We start from the raw sequence: 25656 nt of genomic DNA, 5'->3' as shown, positions 1-25656 counted from the left end.
TGAATAAGTACTAAGATTAATGGAATCAAGTTTAATTATTCACAAAAAAACTTTTCTTAAGGTTATTTATTATACTGTATAGAAATCATTTATTTTATTTTATTTTTTTAAATCATTTAATTTAAATGTACAATTCACTAATTAAGGGTGTTGTGCTTTGTTAAATAATTTGTTCCACATTTCTTTCACAGTAAGTGTGATATAAGGGGAAATTTGAAACTTGTTCTGCTTCTCCGTGACATTTCTCAGATCAGCCTTATAGATAGCTGGTGTTAAGTTTTGGATCTGAGGTGTTTCCCAAAAGCTCTTGTAAACACAGGAATATTCAGAAGTAAAATGATTAGATTATGAGAGCTGCCGCCTAATTTGTCCATCCTGGTTTAAATGACTTACTGGGTGGTAAATATAGAAAGGTGGAGCATGGTTGGAGCATGGGGTCACTGGGGACTTACCTAGAAACATTATCTTTCTTGTGGCCCCTTCTTTCACCTCTGATTCCCAACCTGGCCATGAGCTGAGTAACTTTCTTCCCCTGGACTCTTCCCTCTTGATGTACTGATGTACTGCAGGCCCAGATCTATGGAGTCAGTCATCTATGGACTGAGAGCTTAAACTGTGGGTGCCAACTAAACTTTACTTTTCTGATTCGTTGTTTTTGATTATTTTGGTCACAAGTTATGCAAAGCTGACTAAAACAACTGGGTTGCCCAGAGCTGCCTGGATTACCCACTTGATAGGCATAGAGGATAGAACATTTGCATACTTACAGAATGGCTAGGAGAGATGATATTTAAAACTCATTGCAATGCCTGAATCCTCTTATTCTTAGATTTCTCCACTTTATATGATTTTTAATAAAAACTGAAAGTTTTCTCCCAAGACATAGGCCATATGTATCCCACACACCCCAGTACTAGAAATTCAATCCAAAGCTTCACACGTTAGGCAAGCACTGAACCACTGTGACTGCATATCTTAGTGAAGATAGGTCTGTTACTCTTTTTTCATTGATAATACAGTTTTTACAAATTTTAGTATATTGATGTATCAATATGGGTGATGTTTTAAAAATGTGTCTTATCTATAATAGTCATTTAATTTCAAACTAAGAAATTCTGTCACTTTTGCACATCAAGTTTCTATGGCTATTATCTGGTGAAAATTGAAGTAATGACAATAAAATTATCTGCCATATTCAAGGCACTTTACTGTGAAAAAACGGAATAGCATACCTAAAATGTCATCTTCAACTTTAAGGTATTCACACAGCAAATATGCAGTAATATTATGTACATTGTTATAGAAATTATAAGAATGAGAAACACCATATCTATCTGAGGGAATTAATGAAGAATCTGTAAAGAAAGTAACATTGAGGCTGAAACTGTAAGAATGAAGGGGATGTAGACAGGCAGAAATGAATCTCTGAAATGTCAAAATATGCAGAAACAAGAAGGAACTTATCACATTCAAAGACCACAAAGGTTTCACCACAGGAATTATTTATAAGTGAGATTAGCAGAAGTTTGCAACTTTAATGCAGATTTATTCTGTAAACCAACCATCTTTGGTTTTACTCTATGAATTGTGCTTTATTTAAATTTAAGATGAGGTACAACTTTTGGGGAGAGGATCCATTAGTTTTTCACTCTATGAGTGAACTCAGATGCACAAAATACGAAATATGACTTATGGAGGCAACCGATTTTTTTTTAAAACAATAGAGAAGTTATATGATCAGATTTTAATGCTTCGATTCTCTGTCTGAAGACAAGGGGGAATATTACAAAAGAGGGAGAAGTGCTGGAGTCAGAAAGAGAAATTGTGAGACCTGCACTATTACAGTTGAAAACTGAAGAGGACTTGAACTGGTGGTGCAGTGATTAGATAGGAATCAAGAGTGTGGACTGAAGAGATCTGAAGGCAATTGAATCTGAATGTGTTGTTCAACATTACAAGGACAAAATATCAGGTAGGTCTCAAGTTTTGAGCTTGGGTAACCAGATGGATGAAAATGCCATTTACTTTGGTGGGTGATGAAGGCAAAGCAAGTTTTGGCATGGAGAAAATGCCCTTAGTTTAGGAATTGCTTAATAGAAGGTGCCCATTGACAACCACATGAAATTGTCAATCAAAAGAATACACAGAAATCTGGAACTAAGGAGAGTGGAATTGGACAGAGCTATCGATTTGTTAGCCATCAATATTTAGGTCAGAGTCAAGGACAGTAAATACTTTAACACTTAGGAAAAATCCTTTTTCATCCATGCCTGTGGTAAACTTCATTTATTGACTTTGGAACTTTTTCTTCCTGATTCTTAATGCTGATTTACATATGTTAAGCCATTTTTAATCATTAAGATTAGGCCATTTGAGTTAAGTTATGTTTTGATTTAGTTGAAAGCAGGCTATAGAGTACAAGAGTATAGTGAAAAGGACTTCTGTAGAGGCCAAGTGAAAAAACAAATTAAAAAGTGGGGGAAAGGTGAGAAGAATATAGCCAGTATAGCCAGTGAAGTCAAAAAAGAATTACAAGAGTGATGTTCATGAAAATTGAGGAATCATGTTTTTCAGGAAGAAGGGAGGGTCAATGAGAGCAACTACTTAGAACCACTTTCTGGCCTTAAATGTTTCTATAATAGTCTTCAAAATAAAGATCTAATGGAAAACCTAATCAAATGCCAGAAGCTGTGCCAAGAGAGGCAAATTGCTGTAAGCTAACCAGTAAAAGGGAAACCAAGGCAGGGAAGGATTTTCATACAATTTTCTAATGATAGCTTAGGAAAAAAGGGAAAAGGGAGGTGTTAGCTAGAAGGTGTGGCAGGAATGCTTTAAAGAAGAGCTTTCCTTTTTTAAGATGAAAAAATTCATTTGTTTAAATATTTGGCAAAGTAGACCAATAAATAGAAATATGTTTACAAGTGGAATAATTGAAGTGGAGCTTTAAGACTACTGATAAAACAGTGTAGATTGTGTTCACATAGATTCTTAATGTGATGAAGCCATTTAGGAGGAATTCAGACAAGGGCCAGGAAGGAATTATACTAGGTATTGTAAGAAAAATGCAGCTCAGTTTGGGTCCCAAGTCAGCTCAGACCCTTAAATCAAGATTGAGCAGGCACTCTGGGGTGCCCAGTCTGAGTCGCAGTCCAACAACAGCACCCAGAAAGCCACTCGCCACACAGGAACTCACACCAGAGATTTATTAGGTGGACGACTAGAGTGTCTGCTCGGGGCTGGGAAAGAAAGAAAAGAGAGAATGGCACAGGAGCTTCTCCTAAACATTGGAATTCCATGGGCTAACAAGGGACCAATAACTGAGAAGGAGACTTGCAGGCTGACTGATGAACCAATAGCTAGGTAGGATGTTTTCAGACAAGCTAGGTTGTAAGATGGGAGGTGGAGAAATGGCTGCAGCATAAAGGGCAGGGGAAGCAGCTTTATATTATAGTCCCCCATTTTTGTTTTATAAGAAGATCTTTTTGTTCTCCAGTTCTCTCCCTGTTTATCTCTCCTTCCTGTGATTAGGCCTGGTTTTGCAGGTGAGATGTAAAAAGAAGGAAGCAGATGGGCAGGGGAAGAGCCCAAGTAATTCATCCAGGCAAGAGCCCAGGGGGCATTAATAACATCTCCTTGCTTGCAGTCCTTGATAAGGGCAGGGGAATTTTGGCAATCAATGGACTCAGAAGATCCTTGACATTCCATTCTCCCAGGGGCAGTCTCCAACTTCCAGACTTCCAGAACCAGATGGCTCTTTAGCCTCCATTTCCTCAATTTGACTAATCCCCTATTTCTACACTAACTGCCTGTCCCAATTCTGGCTTCATTCCCCCCCTCTAGTTGTAGGAACTCCTTACTGCTATAAGGAAAGGGGGCGACAACTGCTCTGGCTGCTTGAGCTGGAAGTGGGCAGTGTGGGGCAAGCAGTTTGGAGTTCCTTTTAGAAACTGGGTCAATTGAGGGATCCATGGTAGAAGTCTGATTGGGAAAAAGCAGGTTGTAACGTCATCTGGGGGTGGGTGCTTCTTAGAATAAAAAGACATGAGTACTGAAATTAGATTAATACAAACACTTATAAATGAATATCATGAAGATGACAGAAGTGAATAATCTCTCACCAGGACATGGAAGAACTGAGAAATTGTTCCCATAACAAGGCCTAACAAAGGCTGGAGAAGACAAGGCCTTTATTTGGAAACTTTAACATTGTTCAGGTTATCAGAATTTAAACACAACATTTAACTCTTAATATCATTGATGTCCCCAGAAATATAGTTAAGCTACTTAATGTCATCTGATTTTTGTAAAATATCCTTTTATTGGTATAACCTGTGTTTAGTAGAGATCTCTATATTTCTGTTACTTAGGGCTAGATAATCATAGTAGCTAACCATAGATTAAGGCCTACCTGTGTAGCTTAGGAAGGTCTGTAGGCCTTAAACTGACTAAAAATTCCTGAGTCCAGCAGTTTCTCTTGATAGTTATTAGGCACATTTGCCTAAAGAAATCTCTTTTATAGCTTCCATTCTTTATTCTAGTGGGCTAACACAAGTGTATATTTTAAGTTACATTAACTACTTTTTCTTTTAATGACCAAGAATGGCTATATTTTGGTTTTAATTGTTTTGCTAGGTGTTTAAGATCAAGCTGGTCAAATTGACCTGTTCCTTAAGAGTCAGCTGAGTTCCCACAGGGGGTCACTCATGAGGACTTGAGAGCAGCTTCTTAGCTCCTTAGTGCCATTCACCAGGTAGGATTCTCCTTGATGAAGTGGCTTCCCCTTGGAAGCATCAGGGATGTCTCCCTTTTTTAATGACCCTCCTCTGCAGCAGGTGCACTGATTGACTTTTCATTCTCCAGTGGCCTCATCAACTTCCCTGATCAGGAGGTTGTGTGACCCAGAGTTGCAAAGCTCCTTAGAGAAGTCCTCTTGTTCCTTGGGTTCAGGCTGACACATGAGGGCAAGATCCAAATACTGGTGTTTTCTTGGCCTCTGTATTTAATCTCAATCTCTAAGTTTGATCTTAACCATCCAGCAAGCCAGGTCTCACCAGTCATAAAGTAAGAGTACTGGGCTTTAACTTCAGTGTCTATAACTTTACAGTTATTTACCCTTTTATTTAAGTGGAATCTGTATTAGTACTGGAGGTTACCACTACATACTATCTGTTCTATAGGTGATGGCTTATTATCACAAGTTACCTAGGTTGTATGTTTTTAAAGCAGCTACCTCTGCAAAACTTTAACAGGTAACAGTTTTACAAAATGAAATTAGCAAGAGCAAAAATATATTCATCTTGTTTTAATAGCTATCTTGAATTTTGGGCTGAGCTATACATTATATCCCCTGTTTGAGATCACAGTACTTTTACAACAACCAATCTTTTGACTACAACTTTAAATAAGCTGAAATCTAACATGCAGTAAGGTGGGAGGGGAGGCAGAGCCTTATCTCAGGTAAGGTGTGGCTCTTTACAAATCTTAAGTGAAGTGTTCTAATTCTGATGTTGATCTTTGCTTCTTTCTTAAATGTCATTTTAAGAAGTTTACATATATTGATTCCTGAGTCTATACGAACATTAGTTAACAGAATTTATCATTATATCTAAAACTTGAATTAAAGAAAGGCCTGAGAGAGCTTTTAAATTTCCTTTTGTGTGGCAAAGTGGCAAAATGCTTTCATGTTTCATGATATTAACCTTTAAACAAACCAGGCTCTCACTAACTTTTAGAAATAACATTTATATTAAATTTTTTATCTCAGTGTAAAAGGTAACAAATTTTACATATACCCTATTGATAACATTTCCTATAATAGAACATTAAATGATAGAAATAAATCCCCAATAAAATTTACTCTTCTTATAAGTTTAAAATTACAATTACAGACAGATTAATTTGGAGAATATCAGCTTAATAAATTTTCCGCTTTAAAGACTTGTATAGCTGGAAAATATGAACACATTTAATATACAAAGAATGACCATTCCATAATTACCTGATTCCTTTATATTAACCAAATAATTTTTAAAGAAACTTTTAAACTCTATAACCATAGTACAGTACTCTAACAGTTGTTTAACCATAATTGTATAAACCCCAATTTTTAAGACAAATTGTTCTAAAGAACAAAACTTAACAGACATAATATTAGGAGTAAATTAGTGTTTCTAAGAAGTCCTTGTGTCATTTTAACATATAGATTAAACTTTGGTTTATATCAGAACATTAGTATTTGACCTTAGGAAAAATCTTAAATAGTCTTATAGCTTTAACTGATTGTCTCACATACATATAACCAACTAAGTTACATGCAAGCTTGTTTGCAATTTGCCCTTTACTTACCACAGACTTTCTTAGCATTTACTTGACCCTCATATATTTCATCACACAAGAACTTTCTTACCCAGAAACATTCTTCCTTTTACTAAATATATTTTCATACCTAAGACCTTTTATTTTTCCTTTTCTATCTGTTGACCCCTTTTGTTCAAATTCTGAACAACTCTTATGAAATTTCTGAATTTAGATAAATTACTCCATTTTTAATAAGATTAAATATTTGTTATTTATAGTACTCTAATTGAAACACAGTCGAAACTTTTTGGAACCCTTTGTATACGGAATTGTACATGTTGGGACATAACTCTTAGTAACCTTGTTTTTAGTTTAGTGATGACACAAAGCAATTTTAAAACCTTTTTTATTTACCAACCTATGAAAACATCAATAATTATGTTACTCCATGGAATTTAAGGAGTTAAGAGTACTTGATGTTATTTAAATTTTAATTTTATGCACGCTTACATTTAGTTGCACATAGACAATGTGATATACACATAACACAAAAGCAAAGGCCTTGTAATGTTTATCTCCATTGCAATGTAACAGATGTTCAAAAATAACTCTAGAGTTGAATAAAAAGAAACTGATCAAAAAAAGTCATGATTTCAAAAAAATATAGAATTTAGGGAAAAAAAAGAGTCCTAGAAAAATGATATGGCTGTTAATTGTTTTGGTAAGACATCATATAATTTCTTTTGCTGGAATTTAGGTAAAACATTTTTGCTTTTTTTCTTTTTTTTTTTTTTCCTTCCTCTTGGGTTTGAGACTTGTCTCCCACTGTGCCTTCTGGCTTCCTCTATTTACATTTCAATGTAAGCCTTGACTGAAATCTGCAAGGATCTGAGATAATGGGTTCTAGCAGAAACTTGATGCCTAGAGGAGCATTTTAACCCTTTTTCCTGGTTAGTAATAACTCAGGTTTAGATGGAGAAAATTGTGAAACATTATCTCCCTACTTTTGAGGAATGAGGCTGCTATATCATACTCCTTACTGAGGCATGCCACTGACTGTTGGGCTGGTTACTCCCTCCACATCAGCCACCTCCCATAGGGGGACTAGAATATGTACATGGGACCTCATGGCAGGAGGACTGGGTGGGCTGGGCAGGGGAACAGAAGCAGAAAAAGAACGGGGAAAAGGAGATGGAGGAGCAGGGACCAGAGGGGCCTCTGTTGCAGCAAACGGTATCAGGATGGTTTGTTAGCTGAGTTGAAGTCAGAGGAGGAGGAGGGATTAAGAGGGAGAGAAGAAGCAGTGGGAAGTGAGGGTTTCTTTTGCCAAAGGAGGTGGTCAGGCTTGCAAGAATAAAAGATCAATTTTAGTGCACAAGAAAGAAATAAGGATCTTTTCCACTTGCCTGATCGCTCACCCAGAAGTTGTATAAATCCCGTAAAATATCGAGAGGTCCAAGAAGTCATTTACTGGCCACCATTTGGATTGATTATCTAAAGGGTACTGTGACCAATATCATTACACAAATGAACAAGTTTGATTGGCTTTAAGCCGGGAGTCAGGCAAAGGGTTCTAAAGTTGTCTAATAGACATCCAGGGGTGAATCTGCTGGAATTGGAGGACCCAAATCCCATGGTGGTGACGGATAAACAGCCAGTCTATGCCTGGTGTCCCAAGGTTAGACTAATTGGCTGAAAATGAGAAAACAGCACAGTGAAGGGGTCGTCACCCAAACATCAGTGTGTGCCAGGGAAAAGCCCAGGAGGGCTCGAGGACCTGATAGTCAGGATTTTCAAGAGCACACATCCTGGACAATAGCTCGAAGAGAGCCTCAACCCCAAGAGGGAATCACCACCATAAAAGACCAGGAGCCCACACGTCAGATAAGACCTACTAAGGGGGCCAGCCATGACTAGAAAAGTTCTGGCTGGGGGTACCCCGCACCCCTCAGATGCCTCGAGGGCCCTGGACACTCAACAGTTGCTTCTCAGGTTTGGCAGAGAGGTTTAAGTCCACCTATGGGACTCACCAATCTGAAGGCTGGTGATTGATGCAGAACAGAGCATCTGGGCAAATGAAAGGTGAGACCGTGTCCGAGGGAACTGGGGCGTCCGTGGGGTTCCATTTGCCTAAGAGAGGCGGTAGAAGAGCCCATCCGAGTCATGGCACCAATGTAAGAAAAATGTGGCTCAGCTTGGGTCCCAAGGCAGCTCACACCTTAAATCAAGGGAGCAGGCACTCTGGGGTGCCCGGTCTGAGTCGCAGTCCAGCAACAGCACCCGAAAGCCACATGCTGCCCACACAGGGAACTCACACCAGAGATTTTATTAGGTGGACGACTAGAGCATCTGCTCGGGACTGGGAAAGAAAGAAAAGAGAGAGAATGGCGCAGGAGCTTCTCCTCAATATTGGAATTCCACGGGCTAACAAGGGACCAATAACTGAGAAGGAGACTTGCAGGCTGACTGATGAACCAATAGCTAGGTAGGATGTTTTCAGACAAGGTAGGTTGTAAGATGGGAGGTAGAGAAATGGCTGCAGCATAAAGGGTGGGGGAGAAGCTTTATATTATAGGTAGTACTGTTGAGAACACAGAGAAGACATATTGAAGCAATATTTAGAATGTTCTTTGGAAGGACTTGGTGAATTCCTGGATTTAGAGCATTTGAAAAGTGGATATGCTACTGATGATTCAGAGTTTGGTGGTAAACCATAGTGCCTCAAATAAATATATGTTTGCCTTCGTCAGAAGGGAACTAAAACAGGAAAACAAATAAATTCTTTCACTTAAGACACACATGTAGAGCTATTCACATATTAAGAATATAAGACCAGTGATCAGAGTGCTGGAGATAAAATCTGGGGTACAATTGAGGTTATACTTTAAGCCACAGTAGTGGGCAGAGGGAGTGTGTTGACGCTCCTTTGCTATCCTATGTTCATAGCTTTCCTAATCCTTAGACATTTTCTTACTGTTAGGCATGTACTTCTTGTCTCCCTGGTTTTAATTTTAAAAGTACACATTGCTATTTTAGGCAGCCTCCTGCCCCTGCCATTGTGACCCTATGTTCTGTACAAGAAGTTCTATTTTATTTCCTTTGTCCCTCCCTCCCTTCTTCTTAATTTTTTAATTACTTCTTTCCATCCATTTTGTCTTTGTACAACTTTATATTTAATTTAGCAAATTTAACATCTAATTTAAGTTTTACATTTAATTTCTCTCCCAATTGCACTCGCTCTTCAGGTTACCAGTAGATATTTCTACCCCCACGCCCCCAATCCCACCACCCTACAACTAACTCCAGATTCATTCATTTGGTATTCATTATCAAAATCTAGAAGGAATTGTCAAGAAAAGTATTTTGAACAAAATTGTCATGTTTGGGGGTTCAATATTCATTTTGGTCTTCTAATATGGTAAATTGTTCCTTATAACTGAAAAGAACTGATGGGTAAGAAATTTAGGGAGGAGGAACTTTGGAGAAATATTTGCTTGGAGTGGCTTCCAACTTTGACTTTATATAGGCCCCAAGGAAGACTACATGAATAGGTAAAAATTTTAATGGGCCTTGATTGCTGTGGATAGAAAGGTATAGAATGTTATGTACAGATCCTATGTGAAGATGTATATTTGATATATATGAGAAAAGTATTGTAAAAATGAATGCAAATATTTTACCATCTAAAACCAAAGCATGGGTCTTACCCTCCTCATGCATGAACTAGATGTTTCAGGAATTTAAATGTTCACAAGTGGTATTTCAATCCAAACAACTGATGATTGTAGAAAATCAAATCTTACGTGAGTCAGCACATTTACTTGATCAATATAGCAAGCTGCCTTTGAAATTTATATGCTGAAAGTTTAAATGTACAAATGAAATAGACACCAGAGCACTCTAATACCCAACTATGACACATATTTAATTTTCCCTCCTTCAAGCAGCATGATGAAAAAACTATTTTAAGTATAGAACACATAACATTCTGGCAAGCTTGCCCTGCTTGTTGCTGCTGGAGTTTGTGGATCAGAAACAAGTTGATCTTAACAGCCACTACTCAGAAGACTCTAAAACAATTCTGCTTGTGAGGAAGAAAACTTATCTTTCTAAAGAAGTAAGTTAAACAATGTTAAAGCACAACACAATCAGAAATTATTTTTAATCTTTCACTGAGGAAATACATTTAAATTGAAATTTGAATCCATAACAACCCCCATTTATTCAATGCCTAACAAGGGCCAGGAGTTTACACAGACTCATGCTGAGGCTTATGATATACCAAGTGAATTCTGTTATTACAATGTGGAAAGAGATGCCCCCCTTTAGAAGTCTTCTGTATATCTAAAAACTGAATGCATCAGATAATCATCTATTTCAACATGAGCATTTCTCAGGCTCTAATATGAAGGGCCTCTATAAAGAAAATTGTTTGCCTGACATAAATTTAGTATATATCATAGCTAATATGAATGAGATCAGTTCCCTCTTAGTACATTATATATGAGATAGGAGAAAAGGCAAATGAGTTCATTTGGCACATGCCTTATTTTAAGACAGCCAACAGATATTTTAACAATTCTCTAAAAAAAAGTAGCTGTAAAATGTTCTGGCTAAATAAAGATAGTGAAAATGTAATGTCCTAAACAGAATGGTTGTGTCAGGATATGAAAAGTAATTAATATGCTCATATAAACTATAGTTTATCGGTTTACTATTCCACCAGGCACTATCTCAAGAAACCTCTTGGGAAGTGCAGTAGGTAGTTGAATGGGATTGGTGCTGCTTATGGTTGTTTAACAATTTGAAGGCTTGATGAGCTCAGGTTGAAATATTTATATTTACGGGAGCAGAAGCCATTAATCCATCCTGTACAAATAGCTTACAATCAATAGCCAACTGTATCCTGTGGTTGTCACTGATGGAAGTGGAAAGCTTTTAATATACATAAAGGCTGACAATTACAATTGAATTTCTTGTTCTTTATTACCATAATCCATAGGAAAATATCCTCTTAAAGCAATGTAAATTACTATATCTTGGAATTACTTATTAAAATATTCTAGTTTTGTTGTACTTCTATAAATGAATGAATCAGATAACCATCTATTCAAAAATGAGCATTTCTCGAAAATGTACTAGTCTTTAACAAATTGTGTTGGAACTAAATATAGATAAAATATATTCTTTCTACAGATAATAATTGCTGGAATTAATCATTTCTACATATAAAATGTGATGCATGGTAGAAAAATTTATGTTTAACTCTAAATGAAAACCAAAAGCAAGTAGTTCATCATAGCATTCACTAAACACTACCATATTCTTGGTAGAGTATTCACCAAACCCCATAACCATGAGTTAACTTTGCCATGCTTAAGTAGCAGTATTATTTTTTTTTAATCTGCTAAGGTCAGGTTTACATGAAATCTAAATGCAATTAAATTTAAAATTTAATAAAAACATATAAAAAATCCAAAGCAAAAATATTTCCTGAATAGTATTGCCTTACAGGTCACCCCCCAAAACATACACACACACACACACACACACACACACACACACAACAGTAAATTCTGGAATAAAAGATGAAGTGTTATTTTGCTGTAGAAAGGAGTACAGATACAATTATTCAATCTTAGCACTTTCTTGCCTCCATCAGTAAAATATCTACAAGTGTATTCATTCCATTTTGTGTGTGTGTGTGTGTGTGTGTGTGTGTGTGTGTGTGTGTGTGTGTGATAGCTGTGTGCTAGAATGACCTGGTACCCATTTCATTTCCATACATTTAAAGCCATTTTTAGTTGAAATGGGTGGAAAAAAATGAATTAAGAACCCAAATCTTCTAACATGGAAATGGTTACATTTGAGTTTTCTAGTAAAATCAAAAAGGACTTAAAGATGGGATTGTAGGGGCTAGAAAAAAGGGTATACCCCCATAACAAAAGACAGATTAACAAGAGAAAAGCTAGCATGGTAATTTGATAAAGGGTAAATGTGACAAGGGAGCGTTCAGATAGAAGACCTAGTGACCCAGGGTGAACTGTCTATATTTAGTTTAAGTGAAGCATGGGTAGCTGTGCAGAAATATTATTGAACAAGTGGTATAATCTAATAATAGTAGAACAAGTGGGGAAACCCAGTAAGCCCTGTAACTTCAGATTCTTTTTTGGCTCCTCAGATGTTTAACTTCTTCCTTCTGTATATTAGGCAAGACCCTTCTGGAATGAGGGTCTTAATTTTTTATAGCCAATTCTTACACAGAATGGTGAGAAAAATAGCTTTAGGTTTTATAATTAACTTTGCGGAAAAGGGGTCCTAGTTTCTCTGACCCATCTTGGAAAAGAGGAATTCTCTTTTCTTGCTGCAGAGTGGGGAAAAATGTGGGATGAGAAACAAGTGGGCCAGAGGTCAAAAGGTACTTTGCATTTGATGCTGCTTTTAAGACTTTCACTGTATGTTAATGGTTTCTGAGCCCCAACTGCAAAGTTGAACTCATTATCCCAACCCTTTGATTTGGGACTCTCAACAAAAGGACGTAAGTATCACATACTTGTTGATCTGGTAATGATAGAAACAGAGAAAAGGTATCCTTTGTGTTATGTTTTAGCACTGGAATTTAATTTTTGTTCAGGAAAGGAGAAATGTATTAGATCTGAAAGAACCTGAAGCTTACTCACATACTAGTTTAATTTATAGGAAATAAGTAGGCAGGGAATGTATGAGTCCTCAGACCCAAACCACCAATTTTAGATGAGTTACTGAAGACTGAAAAGGGTAAATCATTTCCTCAAAACTATAAAATCAGTGTGAGAGATCCAAGCTCAGAATCAGTTCTCTGGTGTTTTATCAGTCACACCATGCTATTTGAAATAACTCACGAAAGAGCATTTTCTAAAGTAAAAACATGTTTTGGTCAATTTATTAATCTGAATTAATAAGATGTCTCTATCTGAGGCCAAATTAGCATTCTAAGTAATGAAATTATGACTGTCTTGTAGAGATTTCCTTCATTGTATGATGGTGTTAAAGAACTAAAATCTAATTATTTTTATTTAAGAATTATATTATATTGATAGCTAATTTAACATATTTATTTAAATAACTCATACTTATTTGCATTGATTCTCTATTTTTCTTGATTTTCATTCAAGACCTCCATACTCTATAACCTCAAACATCAGATCTCTTCTCAGGGCCTTTGTTGTCTCAATTGGGTATTGATTGCGTTATTCAGTGTGATCCTGTGGATTCATTCCAGACATAAAATTCCATCTTTTTTGACATTTTTATTGGACCCTTTGAATGATATGCAAGAACTTTAGTCATCCTTAAAATGTTCATTTTATCCCAGAATGTTGATCAAATGGTATGCCTTCTTTCTGCCATTCTCTCTTGTTTTTTCTCTTCTTTCCCTTTCTTCTCTACTTTTCCTTTGGTCTGTCTTCTCACTTTCTTTCTCACTCTTGAGATTTTTAATCCCAACAATATTAAAAGAGGTCAAATTACTTTGTTACATTTATTTTTATACTTGTATCAGACTTAAAATTCCTATGCTTCATAGGTCTTTTTAGGTAGATCTTGGTGGAATTAGGTGTTCTCAGTGTGTTCGTTACAAAAGCATGCATCTGAGTCAATACTAAAATGAAACCAAACCACTAAACTAAAGGAAGAAAGAGGCATTCAGAAGCACATGTCTGTTTCAATAGTGTTAATGTGGGAGTAGAAGGTGATTTGCACAGTTAACTTGCATATAAGTAGATTTTTTTTGTTGTGGTTTTAATTATATTATTTTTACAGATGCATTGGATATATGTATATATATATATATATACTTAATAACACCCGGTAACATTAGGTTTTTGAAGACAGAATTGTTCCAGCATTTTCACTTTGGGAAATTTAGCCTGTAGATATTCCTGTAAGGTTATTTAAGGCCACTCATGGCTATTAATAGCCAAAACTTAGAAACGAATTTAATATTTAATGCTTAAACTAAAATTGAATGCTTTAATAAGCATGTAAAGATGTATATCTATGAATCAGGATATAGTAATGTGGAAAATCCTAATGACACATCATTAAATGAGAAATACAAGGTGAAAGTTAGATTTACATTGCCATCTAATTTATGTAAATAAAAGTGATATCAATGCTTTTCTGCATGTTTATAATTATACATCTATATCCTGACATGTTATAAAATATTCTACTGAAAACTACATGTTAGTACAAATTGCTTTTGGGGAAAAAGAATGAGAATTGTTGACCTCTTCAGAGTTTATTAAAGTATTTAAATAAAATTATTGCCATATTCGTAGTTCAAATCCAGTACAACTAATGCAATAGTGTTAAAGACAGAGAGAGATACAAATTGAATTATAGGTCAGTTAATAGATTCAAAAAACCCAAAGAAAATTTTGTTTTGCTTCAATTTTATAAGTAAGATTTAGCACAAATAAAAATGTGCTAACAGTATTACTGTTCCAAGTACAGATTTTTACCAGGTATAAGAGAATAGTGACAAAAGGAAATTGATCAAAACTGTCAATATAATTAGTCACTTCATGATCATAAAAGGAAAGAATGATGTGATTATGTCAATAGGTGTAGAAATAGTGATTGATAAAGATTAGACCCTACTTATGTTAAGAATAAAATCTTTGTAAGAGTAGTAATAGAAGGGTACAGAATTCTTTGTGGTAGCAAAGAATTGAAAGTAATAAATTACACTGTTATAATGGGTTACTCTGTGGAAGGCACAAAGAAAAAATTTATAGATAATGACATAAATAATAGTGATAAAGATTTATAGTATAAGACTTTTTACATAAAAATAACAGAGACATAAACACCAGCAGTTTACTTTTTCAAGACCATATACCTACATTTATATATCAGGTATCTTGAAGCATATCAGGAAAATATGTTAGAGAGTCCCACAGGCAAAACCAGAGTAACACTGAGGACATTAGTTGAAGGACAAATGAAATGCAATAAAATAAACAAAAACATGAACTTGGCCTTGATCAAAGATGAAATAATGAGATATTGAACTAACATGATCAAAGATGTCTACCCTATTCCAAAATAAATAAGTAATGTAATAAAATAGCATATATTTGTCACAAGCATAGTGTCCAACATAACCTATGAAATCTTGTTTTGGATCAGATGTGAAGTAGAAAAAGGAGGGAAATATCATAAAGGGCAGACATAGAAGTCTTCTACCGCTTACCAATTTTTCATCCTTGAGCTAATCATTTAACCACAGTACATTGTGGAGTCCTTAATCTGCAAAACAGGGCAATCATGTTTACCTCCCTGAGTTTTTACGTGGCTGAGGAAGAGCATATAAATGCCCAGCACAGAGTAGGATTTTTAAAACCCAAAAGCCTCCCACATAGTTAATTTCTTCCCATTGGAAGAAAATTTTAGGAAAGACTGAATTACTCCTGTAAATTGTTTTCTTTAGACTCACTGAAGTTTTCAGAATATCTTCCATTCTTCAGTCCTAGCTTTAAACGGCAGAACCTGTGATGAAGCTACTTATGATAGACAATAGGATCAATATAAAAAGAGAAGAAAAGCAGAAAAGTTATATGTGAAGAATTATACATTAGCGTTTCAATGTCTGCATAATCTCATAAGTAGAAACCATTAGTTCTTTCATAAAAAGAACCTGATAAACATTGATAGAATTTTATTTTAGCCTTGCAAACTTAGCAAAGTACATTATCATCTATGTATTTTTTATAATTAAGGATGGTACTGCTATTTCTTCCATAATTGGTGCATTTATTGAGAAATTTCCCACTGTTTGACTGATGTGCTTCATCCCCTGTACTTTTTCCCTGCTGTGTCCCCACAGTTATGATGCTCTGAATTTATAAGGTTTAGATTTTTCTTGCTGTTGTTTTATGTTGCTATTTACTGTTTATTATAGAATAAGGAAAAGAAGGTTGTATGTTTTAATGAGTTTTTATATAAATGGTTAGCAAAAGTGCTCTCAGAACAACAACTTAGTTTTAGATCCCATTTATAAATTCCATTAAGACACGTGCCATACTGCCTAATGCCACAAATAAGTCTCATTTAAGCCAAGTGTTGACTATATGAACTAGTTAAGGGGGCTTTTCAGCTTCCTTTAAGACAGTTCAAGGTTTAAGAGGGTTATTTTTAAGTTCTTTGACAGTCATGGCTACTAACCAGTAAGAATATTGCATTCCATTATGGGGAAGCTGCAGACAATCATGAATTTGGCACATGCTTGGTAGAATGGATAAATTTCTTCTTTTTTAAATCACTTGCCATGATGCAGTGAAAAAAGATTTGACCAGGTTGGACTGTGACTGTCACAGCCATTACATGGTACGCAGTGTGCCTTAGGAAACAGATGTTATGCAAACAGTGGTCATGAATTTATTTTCTCTTCAATGCCTGGTGAGGAAATGTGCTACAACTAAAGAACAGCAGTGGGAATAATGATCATTCAGGAAGTCTTCAAACTGAGCTACAGGTATTTAATTTAAAAGCACACAGACTGTTTGGAAAGTTAATATTTCCTTCGGACAAAAATATCATTAAAGCATAGTGATGTTAGAAATTTAGGGATTTTAAAAGCATCATTTTTCTTAGAACTTGGCTGAAAATTTTTGCTGAATCTTGGTCTGGAACATCAAGACCTTTTACAATGGTTTTCTCTGAATGGAAAGCTTATTATCATTCTACCTGAGGGTAGGCAAGAAGAAAAAAGCCCACAGGCTGCTTTGTGAGATCTGATGAGAAACCTGTCGACTATCCAGATTCACTTTCCAATATATGAATGATATTTCTGGATGGCTGACCTATCTCAGTTTGCTGTTTTTGTTTGGTTACATGAAAGGTGTCGTTTTCCTCTTCTCACTGACTGAATTTTTTTTTACATAGGTTTTAATTATAAATTGGGAGCATAGATAAAAGTAACATAATTTGGAGCAAGAGTCTGATTTTTATAACAGTGAAAAATAGCACTTTTGTATTTTGTTTTCCATCGTTATAATTTCCTCTTGCCCTAGGCAACGGGGTATGTCAAAAAAGTCACGTTTGATTTATAATCCAACACTACTGGGGCTAGAAGGACCCAGCACTCCTACTTGAAGTTCTACACTTTGCAAATGATGAATAAGATACCAAGAGAAGGGAAATGACTCATACAGGCCACTGTATCTGCCTACTAGCAGGTCTACATACAGAACGCAGGTGTCTCGTTAGAGAGTTCCTTTTTCTCTATATCAAATACCCTTGTTCTGTTCCCAACTTACACAGTGACATTTGAGCAGATTCTAACAGCATGCCCTTCGCGTGGACTTCCCTAACTTGCTGGTTGATGACTTCAAGTGTTTGACAGTGCACCTGACAATGTAATTTATCCTGTGACTGCACAGATGACATCTTGTGAATACTGCTTGATGCCGCCACAGAATCATCCCTGAAAGGATTGTGGCTGTCTGTGGATCAACACTGACACAGTCTTCCTTTGAAGTATACCTGCAAATGTCATTCTAACTGTTAAAGACAAATGACAGATAGCATAACAGAATTATAATTGTTAATTATAGCAACAGTGGATCCTGTTTTCTCTCACCCCTGTGATGTTTGTCCATATGCTGATCTGTCTGTCCTGCTTTGCTATTCTAGGTTTGTGTGCTGGAGAGACAAATATTTGACTTTCTTGGATATCAGTGGGCACCTATCCTGGCAAATTTTGTACATATTATTATCGTCATCCTTGGTTTATTTGGAACTATTCAATATAGACCTCGCTACATAACAGGAGTAAGTACTCTTCCTGCCTTCTTACAACATATTGAAACAGAGAAAGATGTGAAAACTACAAATGTCCTAAAAATTATGTGCATACCTTCTTTTAATAATATGGATACCCTGTCTTAAGCATTGTGTGTTTCTTCACATAGTCTCAGATTGCATCAACAGTCATTGAAAATGGTAGTTTGAAGCACTCAGTAGTGAATGTAAGCAGATTGCATTTTCATAAATTGTTCTTCCAACTAAGATTCTCCTATATTTGCAATCAGAACGGTGACCCTTTATTTCTGAATTATAAAGTCATGCCCTCTGAATTTACAGATTTGAATGGTCATTTTTTTCTTACTTAAAATAATCCCATTCTATATATTAAATTAAGATAGTTTAAAATTAACACAAACTAAATTACACTATTGATGTGAAAACATTAATACACATTACAGTTAATATTTGAAATACTTGAAAGCCAGAATATTCTGGTCCATTGTCTCTGTGTTCTCCATAGTTCTCTTTTTGGCTCAGCAGAAGTATTTTACATTCCCACTCAAGTTAAACTTACTTAACATAAAAGTGAAATTCAACTGGTTTGCAGTTGCCATGGGAACTATAACTTTGTTGTTTTCTAATTTTTTTGTATGTGATTCAGATCTCAGCTATTGCTCTTCATTAATGTAGGATTTCTTTTTTGTAAGTTTCATCATTTTAAATTTCTTCTGTTTTCGACAAAGGAAAATTCTATGGGTATTTATTTTAAATTATACAGCAAGTCTGTGGTAAAAGCATATATATTAGTACATCTAAAGTTCTGCCTTATTCAACACAAACCAGCAGGCTTTCTCAGGTTTCATGAAGCCTGTTTCTCATAAAAACTTGCCCTCCTATAAGCTTTTTTCACTGTCATACAGAATGCAGATGAAGCTCACTGGTACTGAGACAAACAGTAGAACCAAGGGGTGCACTGTACAGCTAAAGAGGAATGAGATGTTCATAATCCTGCTCATAGGTGCATGCCTAGAGACCAGGGCACGTCACCTGGGAGGCTAGGTTGTAATCTAAATCTTGTAGAAAGTGGATAAGTCCTATTGCCTGGTAAAGTCTTTCAGTGTATAAACTGTGATAGTATTGTCCATTTCTTTTTTCTTTTTCTGGTAATGGGGATTGTCCCCAGCACTTAACCACTGAGTCACATCCCCAGTCCTTTTTAAAATTTTATTTAGAGACAGTGTCTTGCTGAGTTGCTTAGGGCCTCACTAAGTTGCTGAGTCTGGCTTTGAACTCGAGATCCAGCTGCCTTAACCTCTCAAGCTCCTGGGATTAAATGTGTGTGCCACCACACCTGGCCCATTTTCTTTTATGAATTGCAGTTTGATCCAAGTTAGGAAGGACAGCACTGTGGTAGGGGTGGATCATTTGAAGTCATAATACAATGGTTGAAATCTTGTGGCTTTTAACAGTTTTATTTCATCGGTCTACAATTTTCTGATCTTTGAAATTAAAATAATAATTATAACAGCTCATAGTGCTTTAATTAGTTGATATATTAGTAGCCATTGACGAAAAATTCTTTAAGCTACCTTTCCTCTTTTATCAGACTTTGTGACTCCTTCATGAAGTTATTCTTATAAATAATGTCGTTCTTAGTATCACCATATTCATTTCTGATGAAGTGTTTGGGATAAAATTCTAGATGTGGGTCAAAATGTTTTAACAGTTTAAAAATTCAGAGGTTAGTTTTGAGGAATAAGTGGAGTGTTTTATGCAATATTCTTAAAAGGCATTTGATAAATGTTAGGTATAATATTTTTCTTATTACTATTTGAAAATAATACTAAAATATATAACATAGCAATAGGCTAGAAGGAAATTTAAAACAGATCAAAGTCTTTCAGATATGGATTGAATTTTTCTGTCCTTTTATTACTAGAATATACAACTCTTTAAAAATTGTAGGATTTTTATGTTTCAAAGTATACTCTCTTTGCTTTAGATAAAAGATAAACTTTGTTCTAGCTGTGTTTATTAGACACAATTTGAAATTCTACTGGGGTTCTATAGTAAGAATGTATCTTCAGGCTACACCCATGATTTGATCTTTTCTTATGGACAGCACTCCAAGCTTAATTTTTTTTTTTTTTCTTTGAGACAGTGTCTTACTTTTTGCCAGCTGGAGATGCTGTAAATGCAAAGCTTCTATATTCCAATTAAGCATGTTAGAAACACAACCTCTAAATTTTTCTTGAAAATCCATTCTTTCTATACCTTATCTCTCTCTTACAATTATAATTGACTAAAAGTTGACAAGTAACAGTGTCAATTGTTTGCTTAGAAATTCTCTTAACCACATCAATAAGTTCATAGGTATAGTATCTGTCTTCCCAATTATTTTAGGCTATAGCCAAGACAATTGTTCTAATTAACATGAGTCTTCTACTCTCCAGCCCTTGAAAATCATCTCCTTACTATTCTTTCTATCTCCACTAACATTTGGCCTCTACCTGAAAGCTTTTCTCAAAACTAATATTTTGTCTGTTGGGTTTGTATTATGATAGCACTCAGTTTCTTCAATGATTTCTATTCTAGTTATCTATTTCTATGTAATTGTCATGATTGAAGGCCAAAAGTGAATTTGGGAAAATAATAAATTTGTCATAAAATGGAGTTAAAAATTCAGTTTGTCTAGAGATGACAAAAGGACTTACAGTTAAAAGAATATTAAATGGAATCATAAATGATAGATATTCTACCCGATGAAGGATCTGGTTGTAGAAGAAAAATCTGTGATAGGGGCATGTGGTTACTGAACATAATGTATTGCTGCAGTCAAGAAATTTCTGCAGGCTTTCTGTGCATTGGAGACTTAGTACCAATGAATATATTTCACTGTCCTCTGAAATATAGGTTTTTATTATTTCTATATTTGACATTTTATATTTTTTCAGAAGAATTCATGACTGAAAGTTATTATTAACATTTTGCATATTTCCTTCAAGTACACACAAATGAAACAATCTGATAATGGTAAATATTCTGATATGAATCATCATTTTAGCTTAACATCATATAACACAATTTTGAAATGAATATGACTATTCCAATTTTTTTAACCTTGTACTTTAATGATGTACATTACATTATTTCAATTTTTTCTTGTATAAGTAATTTTCTATAATCATAAAAATGCTGTCTTCTTCATTAGTGAGTTTTTCTATAGGAGAAGTATGTAGGTATAAAAATAATATGAACAATTTATGTTCTTATTATATAACTGACAATCACCTATTCAAAATTATTGTACTGAAATATTCTCCCATGAATACACTGCATTCTTGATAACCCAGAATATTATCTGTTCTCATATTTGATAAAGAAAAGACTACTTCCCTTGTTTTGAGTTGAATTTCTTATCTTTAGAACATTGGACTTTTTCATATATTTTTTGCTATTTTAATTTATTTTTGCAGAGATTATTTGGATATACTTCTTTCTTCCCCTGTACTCTCACTGTATTTCTTAATGATTTATGTGCATAGGTATATAACTACATATAATATGTAACATTGTATATATTACATACATAACATAAAATGATAGTATCCCTTTAAGTATTATAAGATTTTTTTGATATTTATTTTCATCTTATTAAAATTAAATTCCTTTCCCTTCATTATATTTTCTGTTACTATTTTTTTTTTTTTTTTTGGTGGCGGGGGGTGGTTACTAGAGATTGTACTCAGTTGTACTCAACCACTGAGCCACATCCCCAGCCCTTTTGTACATTTTATTTAGAGACCAGGTCTCTCTGAATTGCTTAGCACCTCGCTGTTGCTGAGGCTGACTTCGAACTCGAGATCCTCCTGCCTCAGCCTCCTGAACTTCTGGGATTACAGGCACGCGCCACCGTGCATGGCTATTTTCTATTACTTTTGAAGATGATAGAAATCAAATACCATTTTGTAAAATGCAGCCTTCAGTATCTTTTGTTTTACTAAAACAATAGATAGATGTCCAAAAAACAATGTAACTCTTTCAAATTTTCTATTTGTGTTCAAACTACTGGTGGAACTTTTTATTCTGTTTTGTAAACTGGCCCCCCACCCCACCAAAAAACATGTGGATATTCTCTGAAATACCGAGTACAGTGGTAACAAATAAACAGTATTGGTAATGTCCTGTTTCCTACACTAATTTTTCTTTTGATAGAAGCAAAGAATTTAAAAGCAGCTCATTGTTACGAGAATTCAGTATCCTTTGAGGGCCTCTGTTACATTGAGAAGTAAAATAGTTTGAGGGAAATTAAATAGGTGATTTCAGTTCTAGAATGGAAATCTGAATCTTGGGTCCACAGAAAAGTCTGTAGTCACTAACTCTTGACAATATCAAGTCCCAAAGTCAAGGAGAGATTAACTTGGGTAGAGTAATTCACACACACACACACACACACACCACACACACACCCAAACAATCACATATATCTGTTCATACACACACACATATATATATTATGTATATATACACGTGTATTAACTGACTTTGTTGAAAGCATTATTTTGTGTTGTAATGTAAATTTCTAATGCATCTTTATTGAGCTAAAGATACTAGTAAGCAGAATGTGATTTGTTATATCCAGTGTTTATTATAAATGACAAAAGATGTTAATGAGTTGTACTATTTTAAGTTGTCAAAATAACCTGAGGAATATGTAGGTTTCTCTACTGAAGGGACAACAACTCATTGGTAATAATGCCAAAAGGAATGTTGCTGTAGCACTCAAAAGATTCCTTCCCTCTTTCCTTCTAGATAATCTTATTCCCAAAACTGGAAATGAATTAAAAAATAACTAAAGGTCCATTATTCAAATTTCATAAAAATGAAGAATATAGTATAGTAAAATCACATTAACATTTATGGGAATCGTGTTTTTTCTTTTTCAATTCCATTATCAATTCTCTTGTATATCTTCCTCTACAAATTCTGTAAACCTCAAGGTACCCTTGTACAAATTTGTCCAAACTCATACTAAGAAACAGGTAGGTAGGCTGCTGGTCCAAGTCTTCCTAACTGCCAAATAGGCTTGTAACTGTCAAACTGAATGATTCTTGGGGTACAATTCAGAGAGCCTCAGTTTAGCTAAAAACTAAAACAAACAAATAACTTTAGTTGTTGTTAACTTTAAAATTCAGCATGGAATTTGCAGTTTAGAGAGGTTTTAGATTTCAAGTTGTGGTCTGCCATTCTAAAAGCAAATATATAATTTTGTCTCTGTATTTAATTGGAAATGATATCAAGACTTAAGAATAGAAAACCCAAGTAACATATATTTTTCTTGTGGAGATCAATATCACAAGGCCTCCAATAATAGAGAATTAGAGTAGTATTTTTCCTTCACTTATAGCATTCAGCATTTTGATAATTCATCAAAAAGTTATGATATCAAATAACTTAATTTAGTATTTGATATGTGTATTATAATTTTACATTACTGTATACATTACTAAATACCCTTAATTTGGAATCCCTCATCCCAAATATCTTATTTGTAAGAGTTTCAAGTAATCAATGGGAGAATTTTATGTAATCAAAAAATTTGAACATATAGTAATACAAAAGACCTAAGAAATACATATGTGCGTGTGTGTATGTGAGTGTGTTTTTTATATTATCTTAGCTAATGAAGACTCTTTCCCTGACATCAATTTAGACTATGATAACTGATCTAGTATGAGATAAACTGGGAACATTGGGGTTAGTTTCCACTTGTGTTACTAAAAAAAATCATGAGTTTAAATAATGTGGTTAAAGTTGATTTGATAAAAGCAGGGCTGCTATGGTTAGAAAGAGAGACCAATATTCATGAATCTTCATTCTTTGTTTTATGAGAATAATCAACTATGACTACATCATAAGATCTCTACTTGCTCCTTCAAAAATACAAAAGAATTGAATACTCCATTAGTCAACTTATTAAAGCTTTAAATAGTAATTTCCCATTATTGCGGAACACTAAACATCTGTTATTCAATTTGTGCCACTTAAATTTGTTTTAACTACTAGATTTCTTTTTAATGTGTGGCATGTGTTTACCATTGAGTGTTGATTTATAGTTTTACGAATATCCTCCTTAACCTGAGTAAGGCAAGGTCAGTTTCAGACTTGGTGTCACCTATTTGACTTCCTTCACGTTGTTCTTCTAGAGCCAACATACTAAAGAAAAGGAGCCCCCTGCTATCTTGAGCCAGACATGGGACCACATGGTGACTGTATACCAAAAGACAAAGCCAAAATCCATTTTCTAAAAACAGTTTCATATGGCAATTTGGAAAATTTACAGACACCTTAGTGAGTCTGTAAAAGCAATGTTTTACACATAATTAGTATGGAGAAGGGAGGGAAAAATTCCTTAGATTTCTGGAATTTCGTATTTGTAGATAATGAGACATGATTTTATTTTTAATTGTTCATGGAACTCTCATCTACATGAAGAATCCAACTAACCACTTTAAATGGGAAGCACTTCTTATGCCTCGTTTTCAGGTCACGTGCTTTTCTAACTCTAATAGTGTCACCTCCCTAAAACTATTTTCACTCCTCCAAGTCATTTTTAGGAAGTCATTAATCTATGTTTAAGTATGTTTTGCTACTTTCATCAGTTTTCTTAGGAGAAAAAATATACAACAGAAAACTTACTGCAACTAAAGCATTAAAAATGCACGCTTTCTGTGTTCAGGACAGAACAATGTAGATTAGAGATGAAGAGACTTGATATAGTAGTAAATTAACACTACTTCTAATGACTTAGAGTAGTTGTGAAAATAAGCATTTTCCCATAAGCCTAGAAGGGGAAAAATACCATCATTACAAGTTTAATGGATTTAGCCTGTAGTCCTAAAATAAATGTAATAATGCTACATTGTGAATGCAATTTATTCTCAAAAGAATGTGTACCCTTGAGGAAATATGAGTCATTTATTCTACAAGAAGATACTTTGTGCTCTCATTTTAGTGTGAGGCTGTGACTAAAGATTTATATAATGTGGTAATCTATAAATAACTACCTTGTGACAATACAAATTCATGTTTGTAAATCATCTAATAATTTTTAGAAATGACTTTTGAAAACAGACAAGTTGTGAGATATATATTATATATATGTCTATATATATGTAAAGGTATTAGTTTCTTTTCTAAAACAGAATGAAATAATGCATGTAGGCATATTTTAAATTATAAAAGTAAAATTGGGTTTATAATAAAAGTCTCTTTTCATACCCCACTTCAACTGTTTCTAATCTCTTTATACTTCTTCTGCGGTTACTTTGGAATTTGTGTGTGTGTGTGAGAGAGAGAGAGAAACAGATACTAAAAAACCTGTTCAAAATCTCTTTAGTTCAATTTATTTTGTGATAACACTTTGCTTTTATAGGGCTTTTTTTACCCCAGAATTTCTGATTGCTTCTTCTTCTTCTTTTTTTTTTTCTTGTAAGAGGAAAAAAGAGCCTTTATTTTAAAGTGTATCCTAAATATGCTTCCAATTTTTATCCATTGTGCCTATTG

The 25656-nt window shown here is 34.7% G+C and overlaps 1 protein-coding gene across 6 annotated transcripts in view; it reads left to right on the top strand.

The window, feature by feature from the left end:
* The window catches only part of NKAIN2 (sodium/potassium transporting ATPase interacting 2), a gene marked incomplete at its 3' end in the record, with an annotated part of 1065485 nt that overhangs the window by 483518 nt on the left and 556311 nt on the right, over positions 1 to 25656 (top strand). For all 6 annotated transcript variants that reach the window (XM_079148273.1, XM_079148271.1, XM_079148272.1 and 3 more), the window contains one exon: positions 17977 to 18114. In XM_079148273.1, coding sequence (XP_079004399.1) covers positions 17977 to 18114 — 138 coding nt within the window. The remainder of the gene's footprint in view (positions 1 to 17976; positions 18115 to 25656) is intronic.

This window comes from Sciurus vulgaris, assembly GCF_902686455.1.
Source record: "Sciurus vulgaris genome assembly, chromosome: 7".
NCBI lineage: Eukaryota > Metazoa > Chordata > Mammalia > Rodentia > Sciuridae > Sciurus > Sciurus vulgaris.
Note: the sequence above shows the minus strand (reverse complement) of the source record. Positions and strands in the feature narration are given on the sequence as shown.